Source organism: Triplophysa rosa, linkage group LG12, assembly GCF_024868665.1.
Source record: "Triplophysa rosa linkage group LG12, Trosa_1v2, whole genome shotgun sequence".
Classification (NCBI taxonomy): Eukaryota; Metazoa; Chordata; class Actinopteri; order Cypriniformes; family Nemacheilidae; genus Triplophysa; species Triplophysa rosa.
In genome coordinates, this window is record NC_079901.1 from 5,315,643 (window position 1) to 5,339,919 (window position 24,277).

Consider the following 24,277-nt stretch of genomic DNA (forward strand, 5'->3'; position numbering starts at 1 on the left):
ATGTACAGATAACAGAAGAATGTGCCTGGCCTCTTAGCTGCAGTGTGGGGTAATATTCATGGGGCAGCAGGTCAGGTCTGTAGACCAAACAGACATCTCTTTGTTATGTGTCATGACTGACAGGGAAGACGGCAGTATGATGGAGCGAGTTTGTGAGAGACAAAGATGTGTGTCTGTGCAACGCTAAGACTCAAGGGGATTGGCTTACTGCTTAGAGACAGGCGGGCGCCCGCAGACCAGAATCCCACCCATGTGATTTCACAGGGTGGTGAGTTTGCCGGGGATAATCGCACCCTATAGTGTGGAGAATGGAAGATCGTGTCTGTGGAATTGGTTTACAAAGCTCAGCTATGGTAAGGAAATGTACACTGAGCTTCAGGTACATGAGCTTGTGTTTTGAGGCCTCAAACTCACTTCCTTCCTTTCAGAATGTTTTCCTCTTAACTTCCACAGAGCATCTTTAGAGCCTTCCTACAAAAAGAAACCAGAGCATGGAGTCTAACCAAGAGAAAAAGTGTAAGCTTGACGTCCGGCCTGTAAAATCGGTGTTAATTAGGGATGTAACAATATCAAAATCTCATTGTACGGTAATACCTCAGTATATAGTCCGTGCACTGTACGATATTTACTGCAATATTTAAAATGACAAATGATGAGTTGGAAATGTGCCATAAGCATACTATTTTCTTTATCCTCTAATCATAACTGTTGCTTAGAGGTATGAGTTATAGTATGAGATGGGTCAAATTACCTAAAAATCTTTTATAAAATAAAATAATTGCACCAGATGGACTTTGCCAAAGGTAACATCTATTATTTTTTTCGAACAATCTCTATGTTAAGCCCGGAAGACCTATCGTTTCATATAGTCATGTGACCACTGTAATATTGAGACAATTTTGCTATTGCGATAACACGATGTCAATAGTATTGTTACATCCCTAGTGTTAATTGGTTTACAACAATTTTTGGGTTGAAGTAACTCAATGTAATTGACTGAATAACCTTATTTTATATTTTATAACCATTTACATGCTTAAGACATTTCCGTTGTAAGAATGTACCGTGAGACTTTAGATATAAAAACGGGGACTGGTAAGTAACTGTTTTATCATTAATATGTGATAACTCTCTATTAATTCAATAGAACGCATACCAACATGGTGGAGCGGTAGCTTCAGTGTAATGACGTCATGAGCAATCCAGTCATTTAGATCAGTGGTCTGTACCGAATAGTTGTTAGAAAGTGACTTAAGTATTGAGAAATATCCTATTGTAAAAAACTGTAAACATACCTTTGATCATGGAGGAAACGTTTGTTAGTTGAACGTAATTTTATGTCATAACTGAAAAATATTGTTATAGATTGACAGAGTGTGTGTGCGCGCGTGCGGTCTTACCAGCAGTTTTTTGGACACGTACTGTTCCTGCCTCAGGACATCATGTGGGGAGCACATGATCAAAAAGTTGTGATTTATATTCTGTTTATTTTGCGGCCTATACATGGTGTGACTGAGAGATGTGGGAATTGCTGTCAAAGAGAGGATGTTTTTTATTACACAAATTCAAGGAAGAAAGTATCAGCTTGCAACAGCCTTTAGGCGTCTCTTCACTTCTGTTTCACTCTCTTTCTCTTTTTCATTCACCTGCAGACACTTTTTGTGATTACTCAGCGATCATATATTGTGGTTATCTTCTGCATCAAAGACTAGTTTTTCAACGGTTTTCTCATAAGGTTACAGTGCCCTGTGCTTGAAGACATCAATGTTTGTCTATTAACCGCAATCACCTGTGTGTGTGAGAGACAGGGCCTGATATAATGTCATGTCTTCATAAAGCTCTCATTGTCTGAAAATGCTTCAGAGGCCTGTCTTGGGTGGCATCTGTGTTTTCTACTTTTTTTGTATCAGGTGTTATAGTGAGGTGAGACAGAGTTCACAGTTATATGTGACCCTGGACCACAAAACCAGTCTTAAGCAGCACAGGAATATTTGTGGCAAAAGCCAACAAAACACTGAGTATGTCAAAATGATTGATTTTTCTTTAATGCCAAAAATCATCAGGACATTACTGTAAGTAAAGATCATGTTCCGTGAAGATATTCTGTAAATGTACAAAGGTAAATATATCAAAACTTTATTTTTGTGAGTGGATGCAGCTAGATTACTAACAAAAATGGCCAGAAACACGCTTACAAACTTCACTTGCTGCTTCTGTTGTGGTGAAAATATCAGTCTTGTAGTTCAAAAAATCTCTCAGACAAAGAAGGTCCAGGTGTCAAGGAGTTAACTTTATTTGCTCGAGCCAAACAAAGTGAGATGTTCCAAGTCATCTAAAAACCAAGTGTTTTCCAGTCTATAGTTATAGTAAAACTTCTGACAGGTGGTCTCTTCTAAAACCAATCAGGTACTTTCCTGTTATCTCTAATTTTTTATTAACCGATTATCGATTGTCTGCCACCAATAAGTCCCAGGCAACAAGGTACGTATCTAATGGTGGTACACTGACAATTACCTCATTTTTAAAATAATTTGCATACAATGGTTACCACACAAGACCACCAAACAAGCCATGGTCACATACGAGACCACCAAACACACCTTGGCATACGTGCGTGATCATGGTTACTTTTAAACAGTGGAAAGTCCCCAAGTTTCAGAGAGAGCAACATGCTTCAAACTTTAGGCCTCTAAAAACATCACTGGATTTTACCTTGTTACATTGTGCTCAAATGTGCTTTAAACGTGCTTAAAGTGACATTAAGTGCATTTTTATGAACAATCATTGGTTACAGGTACAGATTGTATCATTAAATCATCAATTCATCTTCAGATAATCAAATCATCATCATAAAACTACTTATATGTAATCATTCTTATTAAATGTGATTTCAGATCAACCCATCCATGTACTAATGTTCCTATGAATATTATTAATACTTTTTAGGTATTTTATCAAGTGCATTTATAACTGTGGTGAATAACAGTGCTCAATACATGTAAAATATATCTTGTTTGTGTTCAAAAACTGCTCAGAAATTACACAATACTTCCCGCTCATACCCACTCAACACTGAAAAATTTTTGGAGTGAAGTTTACTTGAAAAAAGCTAGGAAACGTTTTTCACTCAGGAAATGTTAGTAAATTGATCAGAACTGTCCAAGTAAAGGCTAAACCCATGTATAAGTAGTTTTTAGTAGAAATTACCAAGTATGGGGTCAAGTAAATTTTACTCATCCTTTGTTTGTAAGTTTTATTTAAGTAATGCTTCTAAATATACTTAATATTTCTTAGCAAGAGTCCTAGTTTTCTTTTCCTCAGTAGTCTTTACTTGTTTGTTTTTTGTAAATATTACTTGAAATCATATATGAGGTATTAATATGTGTTAAGTAAAATGTATCTGACGCTGACAGGTATTTCACAAAAATACTTTTATTCAATGTAATTCAAATATTTAACAACTTATTTAAAAAACAGAGAAACATATAAAAAAAGGTAATCAAATAAATCAATTCAGATCCATTAAACCACCTTCACATTTCCTCTGACATCAGTTAAAAATGTTTTATTGGTGAGAATGGTGAGTCCAATACCTGTGGAACAGATGAACATGGATGTTAATGCCACAATTAGATTATTTGTCATTAATAATTCAAATGAACTTATTGACCTTAATGCATTGAACATAGGCTATTCAATTCAATTCAATTCAATTTTATTTATATAGCGCTTTTCACAATGTGCATTGTTCCAAAGCAGCTTTACAGGAGCAAATAAGAAAAACACAGAAAGGTAAAACACAGCACAGTGCATGGTGTTTATAGACCAAGCAAGATCATTATAATAAATAATATCTAATAAATAAATGAATAAATAAATAAATAAATGCAGTCTCCCGGTGAGCAAGCCAACACTGCACTGCTCTGCTAACGTTATACCAATTTTTAAATGTTAGAACAAATTAGTTCAAGATCCACCATTCTATCTGTAACAACAATGCCAGTTCAGAGCTAGCTAAGGCAGAGTTAGCTAAGGGTAAGTTAACACTCACATACAGCAGGCAAGATTATCAATATCATATTGGTTATATACGGAGCATAAACTTGATTTAACTTGATGAATATGCATTACATGGTTAAGTTATTTGTCTAAGTTACGTAATGTTAGACATACGAGACTTGGCACTACGTTTAACAAACTGAACACTCAACATATTAATAGCTTAACTTAGCATCACGTTAATTCTATTATCCATGTGCATAATAAAAAACAACCGTGTTTGCAAACGTTGTCCAGAAATGTTAGCAATACCGAGACTCAATAACAAGAACTCAAACTCAAACAAACCAGCGAAAATAAAGTTTATTAACGCTGCACTATGCTGCAAACGTTACTACATGAATTTTAAAAAAAAACATTTAATGACTTACCATAGTTTAATCCTATGGAAGCCCGTTTCCGCCAGGGTTGGGAATTTTTTTTAGATTTTATAAGTCATTATTATGACTTAGTATCTCATAATAATGAGAAACTAAGTCGAAATTTCGACTTAGTATCTCATAATAATGACTTAGTATCTCATAATAATGACTTAGTAACTCATAATAATGACTTAGTAGCTCATAATAATGACTTAGTAATTCATAATAATGACTTAGTAACTCATAATAATGCCTCAGTATCTCATAATAATGAGAAACTAAGTCGAAATTTCGACTTAGTAACTCATAATAATGAGAAACTATCTCATAAAAATGAGATGTTGAGTCTAAATTTTGACTTACTAAATCATTATTTTGAGAAACTTTCTCATACTGACTTTCTCGTAATATTGGCTTAATCTGCACATGCACATGTCTGCTATGCTGCTATGTGCTTTTGATCGTATGTCGTTATGTTTTATGTGCAGTCTGCTTGATCAGCATTGTGGTGATTCACGGATTTTAGACACATAGAGCAATATTTCAGACAGGGCCTTGCAAATCGTGAAATTCTTACTCTACTGGAGAATGTCCATGGTGTTAAAATTAGCCGAACTCTTGAGCGACTTTTGAGCAATTCTCACTAACTATTAACTACAACTGAATGAAAAAATGTTTCGTTGCGCAAGCTTTCCTCAGGCTCTTCGCGCCAGTTGTAATGTCCGAAGTGCGCATGCGCAGCTATTATATGGCTGTGTGGAGTATATTTTACTTGCGTTCATCAGTTTTGTACATCGCTTAATTTAATGACAAAACACCAATATTACTTGGCATTTTCATTTAAATTTACTTATGTATTAGAGCACAAATAATTACAAAGGAACCTCAAGTAACACATTGAATTAAACGCAATATTTTAAAGTAGAAAGACAAAATACAACTTGCTTGTAAAACATACTCAAGTAATGCTAGCTTTATTTACAAACTCAAAAAATCATTTTTTACAGTGAAGTTTGGTATCTATGTAAAGCTTAGAATTTCATTATCTATTCTCCACAACGTCATTACAGCGGTTAGCCGCATAGAGAGCATTAAAACAAACCTGTTTCTTCTTAGCAACGACCTGCTCCAGCGCCTCTGATGCAGTGGCGGAGCTAGAGTTTTATATATGGGGTGGCCAGGGGGTGGCCAAGGCTACTTCAGGGGGTCCACAGACCATGACAGAAAATGTGTGTTTAACCCTGACCTGGCATCAAATTTTAAAAAATAAATCCTAGGATTGCTGATAAGAGGTACAAGTGATAATTTACTTCTAAATGTATGTAGATGAAATAAACAATAAAATATAAATAATGAAAATGTTGAAAACATAGCTTAACCTTGATAACTTGTTTAATTTAAACAGAAACAATGCAGCACCAGAGGTGTCTTTAAACTGATGTAGATCAGAGCAGCATATATCTGATAAAACATAAACTCATTCCATAGGACTGCAAGATTAAAACAAATCATTGATGCTGATTATTGCCCTTGATGTTGTCATCTTGATTATTAATTTCAGATATTAGGATACATGAACACTTGTCACACGCTTTACACGCTACAAAACAAGCCAAGAAGCGTTTATGAATTATTGTACTGCTGTTTTATTGCTTTTTTGATTCTCTAAGGAACATAAAAAGCAGTTATTCAAACGGGAAATATATAGAAAACAAACAAAGAACATCCAACATCACTAAAACACTCAATGGCTTCAGGTACAGTAAAGAGTCTGACTAATGAATCTCTTTCTTACATCGTATCTGTACACAGTTAATGATAAACTTTTTGAGCGTGACACACTTCAGCTCTTCTTTACCGGTGAATCATTTAAACGCCTCTGATTGGTCAGAATATTCATACCCTGAACTTGATTGGCTGTAATGCTCAAAGCTTTAGCAGAGCAAAGAAGCTGTCATCCACATTCGTTCATTTTCACCTAAATTTTGTTTAGATTGCGACTGTCATAGCTAGTTTTTTATTATGCATGGACTATTTTTCCTCTTTTGTCTTTTTTTTCAAGCAGATTTGTTCACCTTGTTGTCATTTTTTCCAAAGCCTCTGTTAATTTCCAACCCTGATGTAAACTATGTATGTTATGTTGGGAACCGATTTACTATCTGTTAATGGAGCCTAACATAAACTTACACAATGAAAAGTTGTTTAGGAATCCTAAAGCCAAGGCTAAAGAGGGAAACTTGTTTCTTCCTTCTAAAGTTTGTATGAAGTACACCTGCTTAGAATGTTAAAAGAAATAAGAGGATCTCTCCCAACACTGTTTGTATTTATCTAAGGTTAGAAAACGATGGGAAAACTTTACATTTACGCAACATTTAAAAGTGTAACGTTAGAAAGTAGGTAGATAACACTATAATGGTATGGTTCAACAAAAAAACGTCCCTGGCTGGGTCGGACTTGAAATGGCTAGCAAGCAAGCGGGTCCTTTTGAATATTCCATTTGTTTAGCAAATTGCAGCGGTCCATTTGCTTCTTTTCTCTCTTTCGTCAGTCTTTAAAAATAAATCTCAGATATCGCGCCTGTACAATCCATCGCACAACTTTTTTCCGTTCTCATCCTCAACTAGACTCGCTTGAATTTCGTGTTCGGTGACGTCACGTGCAAGCATGGGCCCCGAACGTCAAAATAAAAGCGTTGTTCAACGAGAGGTGAAATCAGATGTCAATCAACATAAGTAGCGAATCAAATTTTGGGGTGGCACCCAGGGTGGCCCCCAGGGTGGCCAATTGGATGTCAGGGGTGTTCAGTGCCACCCTGGACCCCCCTCTTGCTCCGCCACTGCTCTGATGAACAACTTCAAAGGCGATTTTCTAAATATTTCGATTTTTTTGCACCCTCAGATTCCAGAGTTTTAAATAGTTGTATCTCAGCCAAATATTGTACTATCATTACAGACCATACATCAATGGAAAGCTTATTTATTCAGCTTTCAGATGATGTATAAACCTCAATTTCGAAAAATGTACCCATATAACTGTTTTGTTGACATATTGTTATATTACATAATATAACTGCAACTGAGCATTCAGAAAATTTGATTTGTTTACCCAGACTTATTTTTTCAACAAGGAATACATTTGGAATATAATAGTGTTTTCAGTACAGTATGTACACTGAACAGTACAATAACAAGTATGAGAAATATATTGTATTGAGAAAATGGGCATATCTATCATCCTGAAAATGGTTATTAAACTGCTTTAATCTCTTTTTGTTAAACTATCTCTTGGCAGTCAGATCACGACAATTATCATATGAGGCGAGAAAAACATCGGCAGACATTACTCCCATATTACTGGAAACACAGGGTCATACAAGGAACATTACATTTAGACACAATGAAAAAAATGTGGAGTCAAATTTACTTGAAAAAAGCTACTGAAAGCTGAATTCAGAAAAATTGAGTAGCCTACATTTTAAAGGAGCTTTCATGTAAAAGCTAAACACAAATGTCTGTATCTTTAATTAGAAATTCTCAGGTAAAGTTTACATTGAAGTTTCAAGTAAACTTTACTCGCTCTTCATTTGTAAACCCAGATATTAAGCAAACACCATCAAAAACCACCATTATTGTGTTAAGTGTTTCATTTAGTTGGGTTCTTGATTCATGAGTTTCTTTAAGATAATTCTCCTCTTTCTGTGCTTGTAGTCAAGTTTTACTCACAATCATTTGTGGTGGAAAACAGGTTGCTTAAAAAAAAAAGTTAAGGTGAAGTTGTTTTTATTTTTTACAGATAATTGTGTTTAGCTTTTACAGGAAAGCTCCTTTAAAATGTACTCACATTTTCTAAGTGAAAAAAAATTTGTAGCTTAGCTTTTTTCAAGTAAATTTGACTCCTGCACGCTTTTTTCAGTGCACAAAGTTCTGCCAGTAGTAGTATACTCTGTCAGATATGCAAATTTGGGCAAATGTTGTTGTAGGCCTTGGAGTTTTTTAGTGCACAAGCCTGTAAATTTTCATATAGTTTAGGAACAGTAGGAGTATGTGTTTGGTGATATGCTTTATTGTCAGGTCTCAGGTCTAACTACCTGTCTGCTTTTCCTTGTTTCTGTGAGTATGCGTGTTGTCGAGCACATGGCTCTGTTTTGACAGTTCACCATGTGCTCGGTGTCTGCATGTGTTAGCCTCGTCTCCTAATTCATTTCCCTGTTAGCATTCATTCCCCTCAACTGGTGTTCTCATTACTTTCTCCTTATATAATCCCCTGTGTTTCTCTGTTCTGTGTGCGATCGTCATATGACGGTCAACCAAGTTACCGGCATTTTTGCCTTCTAGCACTGCCGTGTGGATTACTCTTAAGCCTTGTCTTGTGGATGAACTCTCTTACACTGTCGGATCATTCTTTAGCCTTTTTTGGATTATTGCCCCATTTGTTTGTGGATGTTTAACGTTCCCTGTTTTTGGATTTATTAACATTTTCGTTTTGGTTCAGGTTCCGGCTTTTAGATTTTTTTGCCCCCTTTGCTTTGTCTTCAGTTAGTTTCCCGGATTTCCTCTCGCAGCCCCTCATCTCCCCTCCGCGCAGGTCTGGCACCCCGGAGGTGGTTCTTATGCACCCGGCAGTCAGCTCACCCCTCTTTGGGCCGAAACCCCCCCTCCCCACTGGTCAACCGGTTATTCTCCCTCCTGGGCGAGCCACCTAGCCTGTTGTCCACCACGAACTACAGTACCTACAGTACTGCATCACCCTTCTTGATTTTGCCCTGTTGTGTTGTGCTCAAATTTTGTTAACGCGCTGTTGAATCCGTGCGCTCTATACCTGACACTTTATAAACATTTTATTCACCTTACCGGCTCCATAGGATGGTTAACATGTGTACTTATTTTACATAAAAAATGTTCTAAAAATCATAATTTAAAGACAGTTATTTTTGAGACAGCAAAGAATCCCTGACGGGTGAGAATGATGAGGGCACATAAGGTCTGCTATAGATCGATTATTCTGTGGGATGAGATCTGTCATTGGTTTCCTTGGTTCAAGGGCAACACTTTTAATCTAGCTCACTCAATTACCGCAACTTGTTCAAATGTGAAAAACCACTTGTGTCTATTTGAAGTGGTGTAATCTGATGAAAGTGATTTTTATTTCTAGCGTGCTGTGGTTGAATTTTCTTTCTTTCTTTCTGACTTCCCCCAATCATCTCTTTTTATCTCTCTGCTTCTCAGCCATGTGAAAAATGAGATCCACTTCATTACTGAGCTGAGGTTGTGATCGCACTCTAGGGAGCATCAGACAGTGTGTGTGTGTGTGTGCGTGTGTGTGTGTGTGTGCGTGCGTTCATGTTTGTATATCCCGGTGGGGACCTAAACCTGAATACACACCAACACATGGGGACTCGTGTCACCGTGGGGACCAAAATTGAGGTACCCAGGGGCAAAAAAGCTAATAAATTGTACAGAACAATATTTTTTACAAATCTAAAAATGCAAAAAGTGTTCTATGATCTTTAGGTTTAGGGTGTGTGTGTGTGTGTGTGTGTGTGTGTGTGTGAGAGAGAGAAGCGAGAAAATAGAGGAGAATAAGTGTATCTTTATATCTTGTCTATAGACTGAAGCTGAACTCAAAATTCACTTATGCACAAATACACATAACATGTATTTTCTACATTGACTAGATAGCCTTTTGGTCTCCTCAGAATAAATATTCAATCTGTCGATAATCTAATTAATGAGATGAGGTTTTGTATCTGTATGGACAGCTAGTTGCATGCCCTCTTAAGTAACTTCTGTCATGTTTGCATGTGTGCAGTGACTTACAAAAGAAAGATTAAAACATCAATTTTACACAGTTTTAGATATTTATATAAAGGTGCTGATTTTCTGTGGGAAAAAAAAACTAGATCAGTCAATTTTCAGACATTAACTACATGCATGAAAATTAAATGTACACTTTCTTACTTGCTTATATTGGTTAAGTAAAAATGAATAAAATATTTGTATAAATTATAATGCAAAGGTTTATTGAAATCTTTATAGGCTGTTTTTTTATTTAATATATAGACTTATTTTATATGCCTGCAATTTTGTTTCAGATCTCTCTACAAAATAAATCATTTGAAACAATTGATAAAACAAACGTCTGTTCTTCAAAACATTTATTTCATTTCATTTAAGCAAATACATAGGTGTGGGCAAAGACAAAAATCGCCTGCCATGTTTTGAAATGATTGTCTTATTTAATAATGTGTTTTGTCCTTATTGTAGTGCCATCTATAACTAACTGACTATAAATGCAAACATCACGAAGACACCTGACACATGGAAAAGCATCAGAGAGAATCATGCAGTTATTTTTACATGTACTACATCTTATCCAACTACACAGCGGCATTTAAAAAAGTGCCCACATTAGTTATTATTAACGGAAACATTTATGGTCAGAACAAAACATGATGCCTGAAGCCTGACAGGTGACTTGTCCTTTTGCCTTTTGATATATAAAAACTTTTAAACTAAAAAAAAACAATTGCTAGGGTTTAGCCTCAAGGAATTAATTATTAGATAAAATGCTTAATTGAGCCATTTTACCAATGTAATAAAAAATAACAAACCCAATAAAACTTTTTAATTTAAAACAATAATACATTTTTAAAAAGGATACTGTATATGTCGGGCTGTATCCACAATGAACCTTTAACATTCGCAGAACGTTTCTGTTCAATTCTAGTGGAAAAATGTTTAGACTACAAAAAGATGAGAAATAGTTCTTTTAAGAAATAAATGCTTATTTTATGGCCTTGCTGAAACCTTCTTGAATAGGATCAATATGGCCTCGAAGAACCCTTTCTAGCACCTATATTTGTTTAAGTGATTAATAATAATTGAACATTAAAAACAATGATAAAATGACAGTTTAGGCTTTTTTTAATGTTCTATTTTAGTTATTGATGATATTTGACAGATGCTTCTTCAAGGCAAAACAAACGTCAGACTACACTTCAGTGCAGGGAGCTGGCTGTGTTAAAAGGTGGAAAATAATTGTTCACGTCTGTGCATAGTCCTCCGATGTATTCAGAAGGAGAGGGTTTTCCAGGGAAAAACTGTCCAGAAGGAGATGTTTTGGAGAGATAAGATTCCTCCTGCGTCCACGGGGAAAGTCCAGCCGCGTGAGGCACCTGATGCGAGTAAAAGTAACTGGACTGATTGGAGAGTAAATTAAAAGAGCATGGAGTGGAGAGAGACAGAGGAACAGGGGCTGTTGTAAAAGAGGAGGAGGGTTTATTCTGGTGATGGTGCCGGCGCTGTCCCGTAATAAACTGCTCACCGCCCGTCCCATAATAAGCTGCCTCCTGACCCGACTGGAGAAGTCTTTGAGCACCGGCACTATAGTGATGTGAACTCTGGGACAAAACCGACGCTGCGTAATTGTTGTGGTGAGCTCCAATGTAAGGTGTTGCTGCCGGGTTAGGGTGAGGATGCTGGAGGGTCATGAAAGGCGCAACGGGCCAATAAAAAGATCCCGCAAATGCCAGTCCTGTGGTTGTGGTGGAGGACAGTCGCGCACCTCTCTTCATGGCCAGCTTGACCCGGGACGCAGCTGTGGAGCGGCGCCTGAGTTTACCCGTGGTACCGCCTATGAACACATCATCACTGGACGGGTCAAGCATCCAGTAGTTGCCCTTTCCCGGGTCATCGTAATGTCTTGGGACCTTCACAAAACACTTGTTGAGGCTCAGGTTATGTCGGATGGAGTTCTGCCAGCCTTGTCTGTTTTCTCTGTAGTATGGGAAGTTGCCCATGATGAACTCATAGATGCCGTTGAGGGTGAGCCGTCGCTCCGGGCTCTGGCGGATGGCCATCATGATAAGCGCATTATAACTAAACGGTGGTTTTTCAGGTTTGCTCTTCTTGTCCATTTCATTTGCTGCTTTGCTTTTCGTCTCTCCAACACCCCCAGTCTCCGTTTCTCCTTTTGTGCCGTGTCTGGTCGCTTCACTCCGGCTTGGCTTTTCGGATCTTCCATTAAAATCGAAAAATTTTCCGATGTCTCCAGCGGATTGGTGGGAGCGGGCGGGGGGCTGAGCGGCACGCAAGTGCGGCGCGTCGGGCGCGCGGCCACAGTCGCTCATCACGCGCTCGTGTCGGAGCAGTAAGCTGCTGATGCTGAAGGAGGACTTGTGAAAAAAACTCACGGGGGCTTTTGCCTCCTCCATGTCGAACAATACAGAGCACGCGTAGAAAACACTAGCAAAGTACTTGAAAGTTCAAGTTGAAACAAAGCGGCACCTGCGCTTCATCATGCACGAGCCCCAGAGACGGTGTATTCATTCTTTAGAAAGTGCTTGGATGAAAAGATCTGATAAGTTTCCCGCACAGCCAATCTCTCTGACTGATCAATGAACTCAAAGGCTCAATTATAACACTTCGGAAGCTCGTGAAACTCAAGCCTCCTTCACCTAGACCGCCTCTCAGCTCCTGCCCTTCCCATCTGTTTACACATTCATCTGGCTGAATGCCTGTCAAGAACGAGGGAGGCAAAATTGACGTTGTGCTAAGGAGCACAGATACGAAAACACTTGGAGATGTGAGTAAACAAACAGCTTAGGTTAGACAAGAAGCCTGGTCTCTTGAGAATAACGTCTGCTCCATGTGCGCGAGTTCACGATCTTAGGTGGACTGTATCTTATTCCATAAGTACTATAATTTTTACACAGCCTAATTTATGATTTTTAGCTTAATTTACTTATTCACTGCAAATAATTCTTTGCTGCCTTACATTTTTAAATACAATCAACTTGGCATTACAAATCATTTCAAATTTTTTTTGACAATACTTAACACATCAAAATAAGCCATTTCAACTTTGTTTAAGTTATATCAACTCAATTTTAAGTTATATTAACTCACAATGTTTAAAACTGTAATACTTGTAAAGCCAAGTTGATTGTAGCTACCTAAAAATTTAAAGCAGCAAAATTTTGGTACAACAAATAATGACACATAGCCTGCACTTAAAATATAAATGCAATAACAGGCTATACAGAAATTGTAACAAATAACGTAAAATAAAAACTGTGCACTTTTTAAACATAAAGAAAACTAAAGAATCGTAGACTTATGCATTTTCATGATACACAATATTAATATTCACAACATGAATTACTATTAATAACACAAGTAAGAATAACAGACAGATAAAAGGCAGAATAGACGGAACATGCGCAGCCTCTATTCACCTGGACACAGCAGCTCATTCGATCATTTCAACAAGCATATTTAATTGGTAAAAAACTATAACAATGTATTTATGTATTTGACACGTAAAATTCAGACTGATCCTATATATAACAAAACCATTCACAGAATTAAATAGGCCTAACATCTTACTGACTAAATTAATTTAAAAAACAAATCTTTTCGCTTCTGAATTTCATTGGTTTACCTATCTAATTCTCAGATTATGCTTATGAGTCCATCCAAATTAGTTACAAACTAGCCCAACATCCATGATATGACACATTACATGGGAAAATTTCAGTAACCAGGGGGCTCTAATAAAGCTCACATGCCTTTTAAAATACTCTAAATTTGAACGAGTATCCTATTAGGGAAGTGGACATACACACACAGAACTGAGACCAAAATAAACACGTTCAATTCCTTTAATACACAACCACAGAAAACTATATACATTCACACACTGCAATAAATACAGCAGGGATTCGAAGCAACAAATATGTTTGGAAAGGGTCAGTCCGGGGTTTTTAATTGGTCTTTTAGTTTGGGTAGTGCGGAGTATAAATGTTCCCCCGGACATTCAGTTTTTGCCACATCTCTGTGTCCCACGAGCACAAAATCGTGCCGAAAATGTCCGTAAAGCTGTCCAACATGCAGAAGTCTGTGCAGAGCAGTCAGTGACGCACAAGTGGGCATTTCATCTGCGAAGAAAACCAGCGCCTAGTATTATAATACAGGCCTAAGTCCAGTGTAACAGAACAATGAACAAAGGTGAAAACGAAAGTGATAACGTTGGTGCTCTCACCATTAAAGTTTCCCATGAAGGCGATGCCAACAGAATCAAAGTTGTGTTCTTTTGCATGGGCTCCTACAACTCCCCATCCGCGTCCTTCATACACCGTCCCATCTCCAGAGATCAGAAAACTTGATACAGACAGACTTCATGTAAGTGTGCATTTATTTGTTATTAAACAATTGTAATATTAAATTTGGAATAAAACTATTACTAAACTGTCTACACAATGTTTCACATTCTTTAAATAACGGTGGCAGCACTATAGACGTCAATATGATGGTAGCCTACTTGTGAATTTTTACCACTTTTATATACACCATCATTTTACATAATACAATAAAAATGACCATACACGCCTGTTCTTGATGCTATATTAACTGCAATATGAACACGAATGATACAATCCTAAGCTTTTTTGGTTTTATTATAAAACCATAGTAACCACAAATTTACTATGCATGGTCTCAAGCACAGTTAAATCACAATATTTGTATGGTAAACATATTTTAATATGTTACACCTTTACTAAAAAAATTGTCCTAAAGGATATCACGTAAATTGTAGTATTCCTTCACCACGAGTGAAATACATTGTAATGAAAGCAATGAAAGGTGTGGACACAGGCTGTTTTATTCATCTTACTTGTAACCGATATCGTCAAATCCCCGCTCGTGCATGTGCATGTTCTGGATGTGCGCGAGTTGAGAGAGACTGTCACGCGGCTGGACGCAGGACCAGAGTGCGGTGTGGTGCACGATCGCTGTCTGAGCTGGACCCTTCATTTCAGTCCTAACCAGAGGATCCACAGCCTTCCAGCCGCTGCGAGGGACCACGCGCCCTGAGAAACAACACATCAGATTACTTAGACTGAGTGTGTGCTCGCTTATACATGGACGAGCAGATCTTCTTTCTCACCTGCGCTCGTGTTCACAGTTGCTCCTGGCGCGCGTCCGTCCATATCAGTGACTAACGCAAGACTAATAACTTCTCTTTAGGGCCGGTGACAATAAATCACTTGGATTGTGACATGGCCAAAGTTTCTCCGTTTTGATTGACAGGGAGGGAGCGGAACAAACGCGTTCACGAGCTTCCGCGTACTTTCCTTGCGCTCGCAACGTTCCAGCGCGTGCAGGAAATCGGGGCGCGAGTAGGCTACTATTAAAAAAATATGATGGAAATGTGCTAATCACGCCGTTTACAGGCCATCATGGAAATGCCGGTATGAAGAGGTGATTGTTTAGTCATTGCTTAAATAACAGAAATTACTAGTCGAGATTGGTAAGTAGTTTGAAGTGTCAAAAACACGCAAGTACAGACACATAAACTGTATTATGTACTTCAAACACATCATGCGAAACCACAGCTTTTATACACTTAGGGCACCTTTTAAAAACATAATTTTTCCATGATATTTTACCATCAAGTTCACACAGCGGCGGTTTATCACATATACGTGTATCGTGTTTTACGCATCTTACAACTGACAGAAAACGGCCTAGTTTTGATATTTCGCTCTTACGCAATCGCATTCATGCATAGCCTATATCTGAGGTAATATAATTTTAGTGCATCTGTTTCAACATTCCACTGATCATAAGAAAATGTTATACAAATAAAACCAACTCCTTTTTGTATTTTTTATTACAAAATTCAAAAAATACACTATTTTAAAATTACCAACTATAAACAAACTGGGAAAAGGATGAGTCTCCCAATGCATGCTGACATTTGTTGTTAGAAATATGTTGCTCAAAAGGATAAGCAAAACATAAAAACCAACATATATTTTATAAATGCATTAGAAACACATTTGGGTTACCGATCAAATACATTCAGACTTTAAATGTATGTCTAAACTTGTTCTGGAATGGAATAACAGTGACACAAAAGCACACCATGCCCCACCCTTTAACATCCAGCAGTTTGCTTTTGTCATTCTCTGCTTTATCTTCTCACTCTGTCCATCTGTGGCCACAGTGTGGAGCAGTGCAGACATAGTAAAGCCTCATGGCATCCTGCAATACAGAATTATGGCAGCATATGTCAACAAGCAGCTCATGAATCTCACACTTTTGTGTTACTTATTACATTGCTGTACTAAAAATGGTCAACAAGGAGCCAGATTATAAACAGGCATATAACTGTAATAAGGGTTGCTAATCAAAACACTGACTTCATTATACAATCATATTTATTCAGGTGACCAACATTTCTTTTTTGAACTTTAACTCCAATAAACGCCAGCAAAAATGTAAAATCGTTGATACCTTCTCACAAAGCATGAAATTCAAAAGATTTGCTAAATTAATATAGCAAATATAACATACAATTTTTATTAATTGAACAATTCTCGTTATCATTTCATTTTTACAGCACACATTAGGATGATAAAACATGTCAAGTGAATGTGCAAAAACTTACAGACAATTCCCGCAGTAAATATGAGCAACAGTGTTGTGTGTTTGAAAGCACTGTTCAGCAGACAGTCATCAGCACAGACACACGGGAGTGTTGTTGTGGTACTATGGCTAAACAACAGCAGCAAACAAAGGTTGTGCTTGTTATTACCTCAGCTTTCATACTGTGAGACTGGAAGAACACTGCCTCCTTATGGCCACACCTAAAACAACAAAACAGTCCAACAAAACTGTGCATCTGGGGGTTGCAAAAGATTAAGTGTACTACTACTATGACTAATATTAATAATAAACAATATTGTTAGCGTTAGCCAACAACAGCAGTAATTATATATTATATTAGTAATAATGATGACATATCCAGTAAGTATTTATGGTAGCTTCAAAACACTTTCAACATCCAGTGGTGGAAAACATTATTTGATCCCCTGCTGATTTTGTAAGTTTGCCTGCTTACAAAGAAATGAAGGGTCCATAATATTTATGGTAGGTTATTTTAACTGATAGAGACAGAATATCAAAAAACAGTGGAAACAATTTCATATAAAGGTTATAAATTGATCAGTGAAATAAGTATTTGATCCCCGAGCAAAACAAAACTTTGTACTTGGTGGAGAAACCCTTGTTGGCAAGCACAGAGGTCAGACACTTCTGATAGTTGGTCAGCAGGTTTGCACATGTGTCAGGATACATTTTTAGTCCACTCCTCTGTCAATCTTTAAGGTTTCTTGGCTGTCACTCAGCAAATTGGCGTTTTACCCTCCTTCACAGATGTTCTATAGGACTAGGGTCTAGAGACTGGCTAGGACCTTTAATGAGCTTCTCCTTAAGCCACTCTTTGGTTGTCTTGGCAATATGTTTTGGGTCTTTGTCATGATAAAGGCACATTCACGACCCATCTTCAGTGATCTAGTTAAGGGGAGGAGGTTCTCGTCCAAGACTTTACGGTACATGGGCCCGTCCCTCAGCCCCTCAATGTGGTGAAGTCATCCTGTACCCGTAGCAGAGATAAAAATCCCTAAAGCATAATGTTTCCAACACTGTGCTTCTCTGTAGGGATGGTGTTCTTGGGGTCATAGTCAGCATTTCTCCAAAGCCTTTTCTGAATCATCTTGATGTTCATCGTCAAACTTTAGATGAGCCAGACGGGCTTTCTTGTGCAGGAGGACCTTGCGGGTGCTTCAGGATTTCAATCTATTGTGCCATAGCGTGTTACCAATGGTTTGCTTGCTAACTGTGTTCCCAACTGTCTTGAAATCATTAACAAGCTTCTTCCATGTACAAACCCGATTCCAAAAAAGTTGGGACACTGTACAAATTGTGAATAAAAAAGGAATGCAATAATTTACGAATCTCATAAACTTATATTTTATTCACAATAGAATATAGATAACATATCAAATGTTGAAAGTGAGACATTTTGAAATGTCATGCCAAATATTGGCTCATTTTGGATTTCATGAGAGCTACACATTCCAAAAAAGTTGGGACAGGTAGCAATAAGAGGCCGGAAAAGTTAAATGTACATATAAGGAACAGCTGGAGGACCAATTTGCAACTTATTAGGTCAATTGGCAACATGATTGGGTATAAAAAGAGCCTCTCAGAGTGGCAGTGTCTCTCAGAAGTCAAGATGGGCAGAGGATCACCAATTCCCCCAATGCTGCGGCGAAAAATAGTGGAGCAATATCAGAAAGGAGTTTCTCAGAGAAAAATTGCAAAGAGTTTGAAGTTATCATCATCTACAGTGCATAATATCATCCAAAGATTCAGAGAATCTGGAACAATCTCTGTGCGTAAGGGTCAAGGCCGGAAAACCATACTGGATGCCCGTGATCTTCGGGCCCTTAGACGGCACTGCATCACATACAGGAATGCTACTGTAATGGAAATCACAACATGGGCTCAGGAATACTTCCAGAAAACATTGTCGGTGAACACAATCCACCGTGCCATTCGCCGTTGCCGGCTAAAACTCTATAGGTCAAAAAAGAAGCCATATCTAAACATGATCCAGAAGCGCAGGCGTTTTCTCTGGGCCAAGGCTCATTTAAAATGGACTGTGGCAAAGTGGAAAACTGTTCTGTGGTCAGACGAATCAAAATTTGAAGTTCTTTTTGGAAAACTGGGACGCCATGTCATCCGGACTAAAGAGGACAAGGACAACCCAAGTTGTTATCAGCGCTCAGTTCAGAAGCCTGCATCTCTGATGGTATGGGGTTGCATGAGTGCGTGTGGCATGGGCAGCTTACACATCTGGAAAGGCACCATCAATGCTGAAAGGTATATCCAAGTTCTAGAACAACATATGCTCCCATCCAGACGTCGTCTCTTTCAGGGAAGACCTTGCATTTTCCAACATGACAATGCCAGACCACATACTGCATCAATTACAACATCATGGCTGCGTAGAAGAAGGATCCGGGTACTGAAATGGCCAGCCTGCAGTCCAGATCTTTCACCCATAGAAAACATTTGGCGCATCATAAAGAGGAAGATGCGACAAAGAAGACCTAAGACAGTCGAGCAACTAGAAGCCTGTATTAGACAAGAATGGGACAACATTCCTATTCCTAAACTTGAGCAACTTGTCTCCTCAGTCCCCAGACGTTTGCAGACTGTTATAAAAAGAAGAGGGGATGCCACACAGTGGTAAACATGGCCTTGTCCCAACTTTTTTGAGATGTGTTGATGCCATGAAATTTAAAATCACTTATTTTTCCCTTAAAATGATACATTTTCTCAGTTTAAACATTTGATATGTCATCTATGTTGTATTCTGAATAAATATTGAAATTTGAAACTTCCACATCATTGCATTCTGTTTTTATTCACAATTTGTACAGGTCCAACTTTTTTGGAATCGGGTTTGTGTAGTTCTGGGCTGATCTTTAACCTTTCTCATGATCATCTTTACCCAGTGGTGTAAAGTATTGGAGTAAATGTACTTAGTTACTTTACTTAAGTATCTTTTTGGCTACTTTGTAGTTGTACTGAGTATTAAAGATATTAGCAACTTTTACTCTCTACTTAACTACATTTTTGAACAAGTATATGTACTCTTTACTCCACTACATTTGTAATGACTAATGCAGTTACACATTACATTTTGCATGGCACCTATCTTATAATTAATATTGCCATTTACAGGGCAATGAAGGTACTACAATCTTGTGGATTTTGCTCTAACTTACAAAAACTTGTCAACATCTTCTTTATATGAATATGAGTGCAGTATCAGGTAGATGTCAATCGCTGGCGGTTTACACACGGTTAGCCCTTACCCGCTATTTCTACAGTAATATATTGGCAACACTGTTGCCAGCTAGTTACTGTAGGTCACACATCTACAAAAGCTCTTATTTTTAAAACTAACTCTTCCTAAATGTGCTCTAAACATGTTTGCTCAAAATTTGACCATGTGGTGGGACTATTGCCATGAAGTGATGTAAACCAGTAAAAAGAATGTATAGTATTTCAATTTTCAAAAGTGCTCTCACACTATATAGACAAAATATTAACCTATAGAATGAGTCGGACACAGAGAAATGAACAATCCACATATGAATCTCAACAATGGTGACAATCAACTGAACAGCTTCATGCTGCAATGCATGCTGGGTACATAGTACAAAACTCATTCATGATTGTTTGTCACCATTGATGAGGTTTGTATGTCAAGTGTCTAATTGTGTCTCAATTGCAAAGAAAGATTTTCTGACAGAGATCTTTCCATTAAACATGTATCACTTTACCAAACATATCTTAATAAATCTTAAATGCTATATTATTATTATTTAATGATTGAATTCTTTCAGATGTATCTTCAGTTACTAAGCAAACATAAAGTTGCGGTTCCTGTAAAGTCCCTTTCAGTGTTATTGTATAAGTGTACATTTTAAAGCTACAAGAAAGTCAAAGAGTCCAACCAAAGCAAACACTGATCCCATAATGGTGACTTAAAACATAATTGAACCACTATGAACTGAGTTAAATCTCAATAAGATCTTACACAGATGACAGAAATAAAGTGAAAGTGGTGTCTGTAATATGTGAAGATGTTATTGATGTTTGTGTTTAATTCTCCTCTGGTGAAATCTTGACAGATTTATTGTGTTCATCTGTTATTTACACGTGTTCATCTAAGACTGTGTGACTTAAGTGCGTTAATAGATTCTTTATAATGAATCTTCAAACAGCCATTGCAGTAGTTTACTGTAAAACACCTATAGTAACTAGCAGGCAACAGTGTTGCCAATACAGTATATGACTGTAGAAATGGCAGGTAAGGGCTAACAGTGTATGTGAAATGAGGACATGACTGCAGCTGGCCATGAGGCCCAAACCAGCATGTCCAGTGCAAAAAGGCTTTGACTTTTTGATTTTACTTAACATTACTTTATTTATCCGTTATATTGAAGAGACCATTTTGAAGGAGTTTGGTTTACTTATGAGCAGTTGAGCTTAAATGAGACTTGGGTGTTTGTAATGACGTACAGTAGGTTATGATGTCGGCCATGATTTGTTGCAATTTTGAGGTGTTCAGTCTTATTATGATTTAAGAAAATAAATGCGATTGCTCTCCTCACAAATCGACTGTTTCTAGTTTTTCCACTGACGTGTCTCTTAAGTGTTGAGGATTAGTGCTGCTTTGAGCCTACATTCAGTATGAGTAAAATACTCAAGTACTGTTCAAATCAGATACTCGAAGACTTTTACTCAAGTCGTTTTGAAATTGGTGACTTGTAACTTGTAATGGAGTAATTTTCACTGCAAGGTATCTGTACTTTTACTTAAGTATGGTTTTCAGGTACTCTTTACACCTCTGTCTTTACCCCATTGGGTAAATCTTGCAGGGAGCTCCAGACCAAGGGCAATTGATAGTTATTTTGTATTTCTAAATAATTGCACCAACAGTTGTCTCCTTCTCACCAAGCTTCTGTCTGTAGCCTATTCAAGGTTTGTGCAGGTCTACAATCTTGTCCCTGACATCCTTTGGAACCTATTTGGTCTGGACCATGGTGGTGGAGAGGTTGAACTGGAAGATACAGATTCTGTTGGCAGGCATCTTTTATATACATAACAAGCTGATTTAGGAGTACTTTCTTAAAGTGACAGGACTAATCTGTGGTCCATATAGGCACATAACCAATCTGTGGAGCCAGAATTCTCGCTGGTTGGTAGGGTATCAAATACTTATTTCACTGACTGAAATGCAAATCAATTTATAACCTTTATCTACATTTTTCCCCTGATGTTTTGGTTGATATTTGGTTTCTATCAGTTAAAATAAACCTACCATAAAAATGATAGACCCTTCATTTCTTTGTAAGCAGGCAAACTTACAAAATCAGCAGGGGATCAAATAATTATTTCCCTCACTATAAGAGATTAAAAATTAAATTAATAAAAATTGAAATGTACAAACAACAAAATGCAGTTTAGTAAGATTAGCAATTGTTTGACTTAATTTGAAACAAATTCAAGTATGTTGCACGAGGGTAAAACAATGTTCAACACTTACTTGGGGCACGGATGGTCCTCTGTCCTGGGCAATGTTGGATCCTGGGCAACATCTGCAATAATCTGTGTGAGTTCACTGGGAGAAATGATCAAACAGGGATTTTAAAGGTTATGTGTTTAGAAACCTTTACTTAGAGTTTCGTCTTGTTAAAAGTTCATCAGTATTGAACTACTTTCGACACACATTTATCAAGGATCAACTTAGGCTTTTCAATGTCTTTAACTGCATATTTAGTCTTGTGCGCTGATGACCACTGGCATACAGGGACTGCCGGGGTCCTTCCACATTTATGTACTATATGCATTTAGTCCAGTTTTAGATATCTGACAAAAATGTTCTTTCTAAATTTAAATTGGACATATCTTCACAATGCACATTCTGTAAATCTAATCTTGAAACAATTTCACATTTATTTTTTGAATGTGATTTTGAAAAGGATTTTTGAAAAGAAATATCTTTGCTAATTGTTTCTGCGTACAACAAGCTTTTTATTTTTGATGTAGTTAATATATTGTTTTTGATCTGGGAGACAGGGTCGATGGAAATGAATGAGATGTTAAAACTCTTTGTGGTGTATTTCACCTTCACAAATGTAAAGTCACTGATTGAATGCCAAATATTATAATTTTTATGTTGATTTAAAAATGTTCTATGATTCTCTATCTTCTTCACTTAATAGGAAAGCAAAGAAAACTGCACTACTAATGAAAAAAATATGTTTTCCTTATAAAGATTATTGCCTGTTGATTCTTGAATGTGACACTTTTATTTTTATTGAATTATTATTATTTTAATACATATATGTATTGTGATTCTTTGTTTAATATCATTTAGTTTGATATATGATTTGCTTTTTGTATATGTTATGTATCCCCTGTATATATTTATGTTAAATAAAAAATTAATATAATATCTGACAAAGACTCTGAAAATACTCACTCAACCTCATGGGTGATTTTGTTCACATAAATGCAACTGTTGTCAGCTTCCTGTTGATAGTCACAATTCCTGCACTGAAAACATATAGTTTAACAGTTTAACTTTGAGTTTATGTTTTTTTTATAAAAGCTTTCTCATGCCACATTCTGTAAACAACCATAAAGCTTTTATTATGGCAAACAACTTACAGCGTAGAGCAGAATGCGATTTTCTTTATCCTCTTTAGGATACAACATGTTATTACTGCAAAAAAGACAAACATTAACATGAGACTTCTGCTTCTTACACGCACAGCTGATCGGATACATGACAAATAAACACCCATTCAGCTTATTAAAATAAAACGATAAACTCACCACTCTTGACAGAATCTAATGCCCACAAACCCAGGCCCATACGTGCCACCTTCTAACTCCATCTTAAAGTTTTTATAGCACTTTACGGCTGATAACAAAGACAAATCCTCTTACTCGGTCGAAACGACTGGAAACAATGCGTTGTGCGCATGCGTAAACTTCCTTTTGCGTTGAAAAGATTTCATAACAGCGCCTCCTCTTGACGGAGGACTAAACCATTGCTAGAATTTTTTTACTTCAGCACGATATGTATTCAGTTGTTTTGCATCTTGTTGTTGCATGTGAAATGTTTGGTTTACATAAGACCCACTTCGTTTTATGTATACGATATTTACCTAATTTAATAAATAACTGTATAATGTATTGTTCATTGCTTTGTAAATTATAATTTTCAAAATAACAAAATACATCAAAAACACCAATTTCCACCATACTTCCCAATTTTCTCTCTCTCTCTCTCTCTCTCTCTCTCTCTCTCTCTCTCTCTCTCTCTCTCTCTATATATATATATGTCTTTCCAAACTAATCTTGCATAGATACAATGGTAAAACAGATGTAAAATAGTTTCTTTTTCCATCTCACAAAATT

The 24,277-nt window shown here is 37.1% G+C and overlaps 3 protein-coding genes across 3 annotated transcripts; all 3 read right to left on the reverse strand.

The window, feature by feature from the left end:
- Positions 1-10,624: 10,624 nt before the first annotated feature.
- On the reverse strand, positions 10,625-12,787 carry foxg1c (forkhead box G1c). Its single transcript, XM_057348468.1, has one exon. It carries the CDS (start codon positions 12,631-12,633, stop codon positions 11,419-11,421), a length of 1,215 nt encoding a protein of 404 aa, XP_057204451.1. The 5' UTR covers positions 12,634-12,787; the 3' UTR covers positions 10,625-11,418.
- Positions 12,788-13,721: 934 nt separating this feature from the next.
- pglyrp5 (peptidoglycan recognition protein 5) lies at positions 13,722-15,885 on the reverse strand. Its single transcript, XM_057348674.1, has 4 exons — positions 15,369-15,885; positions 15,096-15,291; positions 14,463-14,581; positions 13,722-14,358 (listed from the first exon to the last, which is right to left on the reverse strand). Exons 1-4 carry the CDS (start codon positions 15,409-15,411, stop codon positions 14,171-14,173), a joined length of 546 nt encoding a protein of 181 aa, XP_057204657.1. The 5' UTR covers positions 15,412-15,885; the 3' UTR covers positions 13,722-14,170.
- Positions 15,886-16,111: 226 nt separating this feature from the next.
- Positions 16,112-23,838, reverse strand: polr2i (RNA polymerase II subunit I). The gene is made up of 6 exons (XM_057348675.1): positions 23,690-23,838; positions 23,522-23,576; positions 23,334-23,407; positions 22,395-22,469; positions 17,022-17,073; positions 16,112-16,468 (listed from the first exon to the last, which is right to left on the reverse strand). The coding sequence occupies exons 1-6, from the start codon at positions 23,749-23,751 to the stop codon at positions 16,406-16,408; spliced, it is 381 nt and encodes a 126-aa protein (XP_057204658.1). The 5' UTR covers positions 23,752-23,838; the 3' UTR covers positions 16,112-16,405.
- Between the last annotated feature and the right edge of the window lie 439 nt (positions 23,839-24,277).

What these genes read in the sequence shown, in the direction of transcription:
- foxg1c (XM_057348468.1), bottom strand. Translation starts at nt 12,633, where the DNA reads ATGGAGGAGGCAAAAGCCCCCGTGAGTTTTTTTCACAAGTCCTCCTTC.
- pglyrp5 (XM_057348674.1), bottom strand. Translation starts at nt 15,411, where the DNA reads ATGGACGGACGCGCGCCAGGAGCAACTGTGAACACGAGCGCAG. An exon ending in AACTGTGAACACGAGCGCAG is followed by an intron (nt 15,292 to 15,368) that starts GTGAGAAAGAAG and finishes GTTGTTTCTCAG; the next exon opens with GGCGCGTGGTCCCTCGCAGC. An exon ending in TTTGACGATATCGGTTACAA is followed by an intron (nt 14,582 to 15,095) that starts GTAAGATGAATA and finishes GTCTGTATCAAG; the next exon opens with TTTTCTGATCTCTGGAGATG.
- polr2i (XM_057348675.1), bottom strand. Translation starts at nt 23,751, where the DNA reads ATGGAGTTAGAAGGTGGCACGTATGGGCCTGGGTTTGTGGGCATTAGA. An exon ending in ATCGCATTCTGCTCTACGCT is followed by an intron (nt 23,408 to 23,521) that starts GTAAGTTGTTTG and finishes ATATGTTTTCAG; the next exon opens with TGCAGGAATTGTGACTATCA. An exon ending in CTCACAGTATGAAAGCTGAG is followed by an intron (nt 16,469 to 17,021) that starts GTAATAACAAGC and finishes TCTGTATTGCAG; the next exon opens with GATGCCATGAGGCTTTACTA.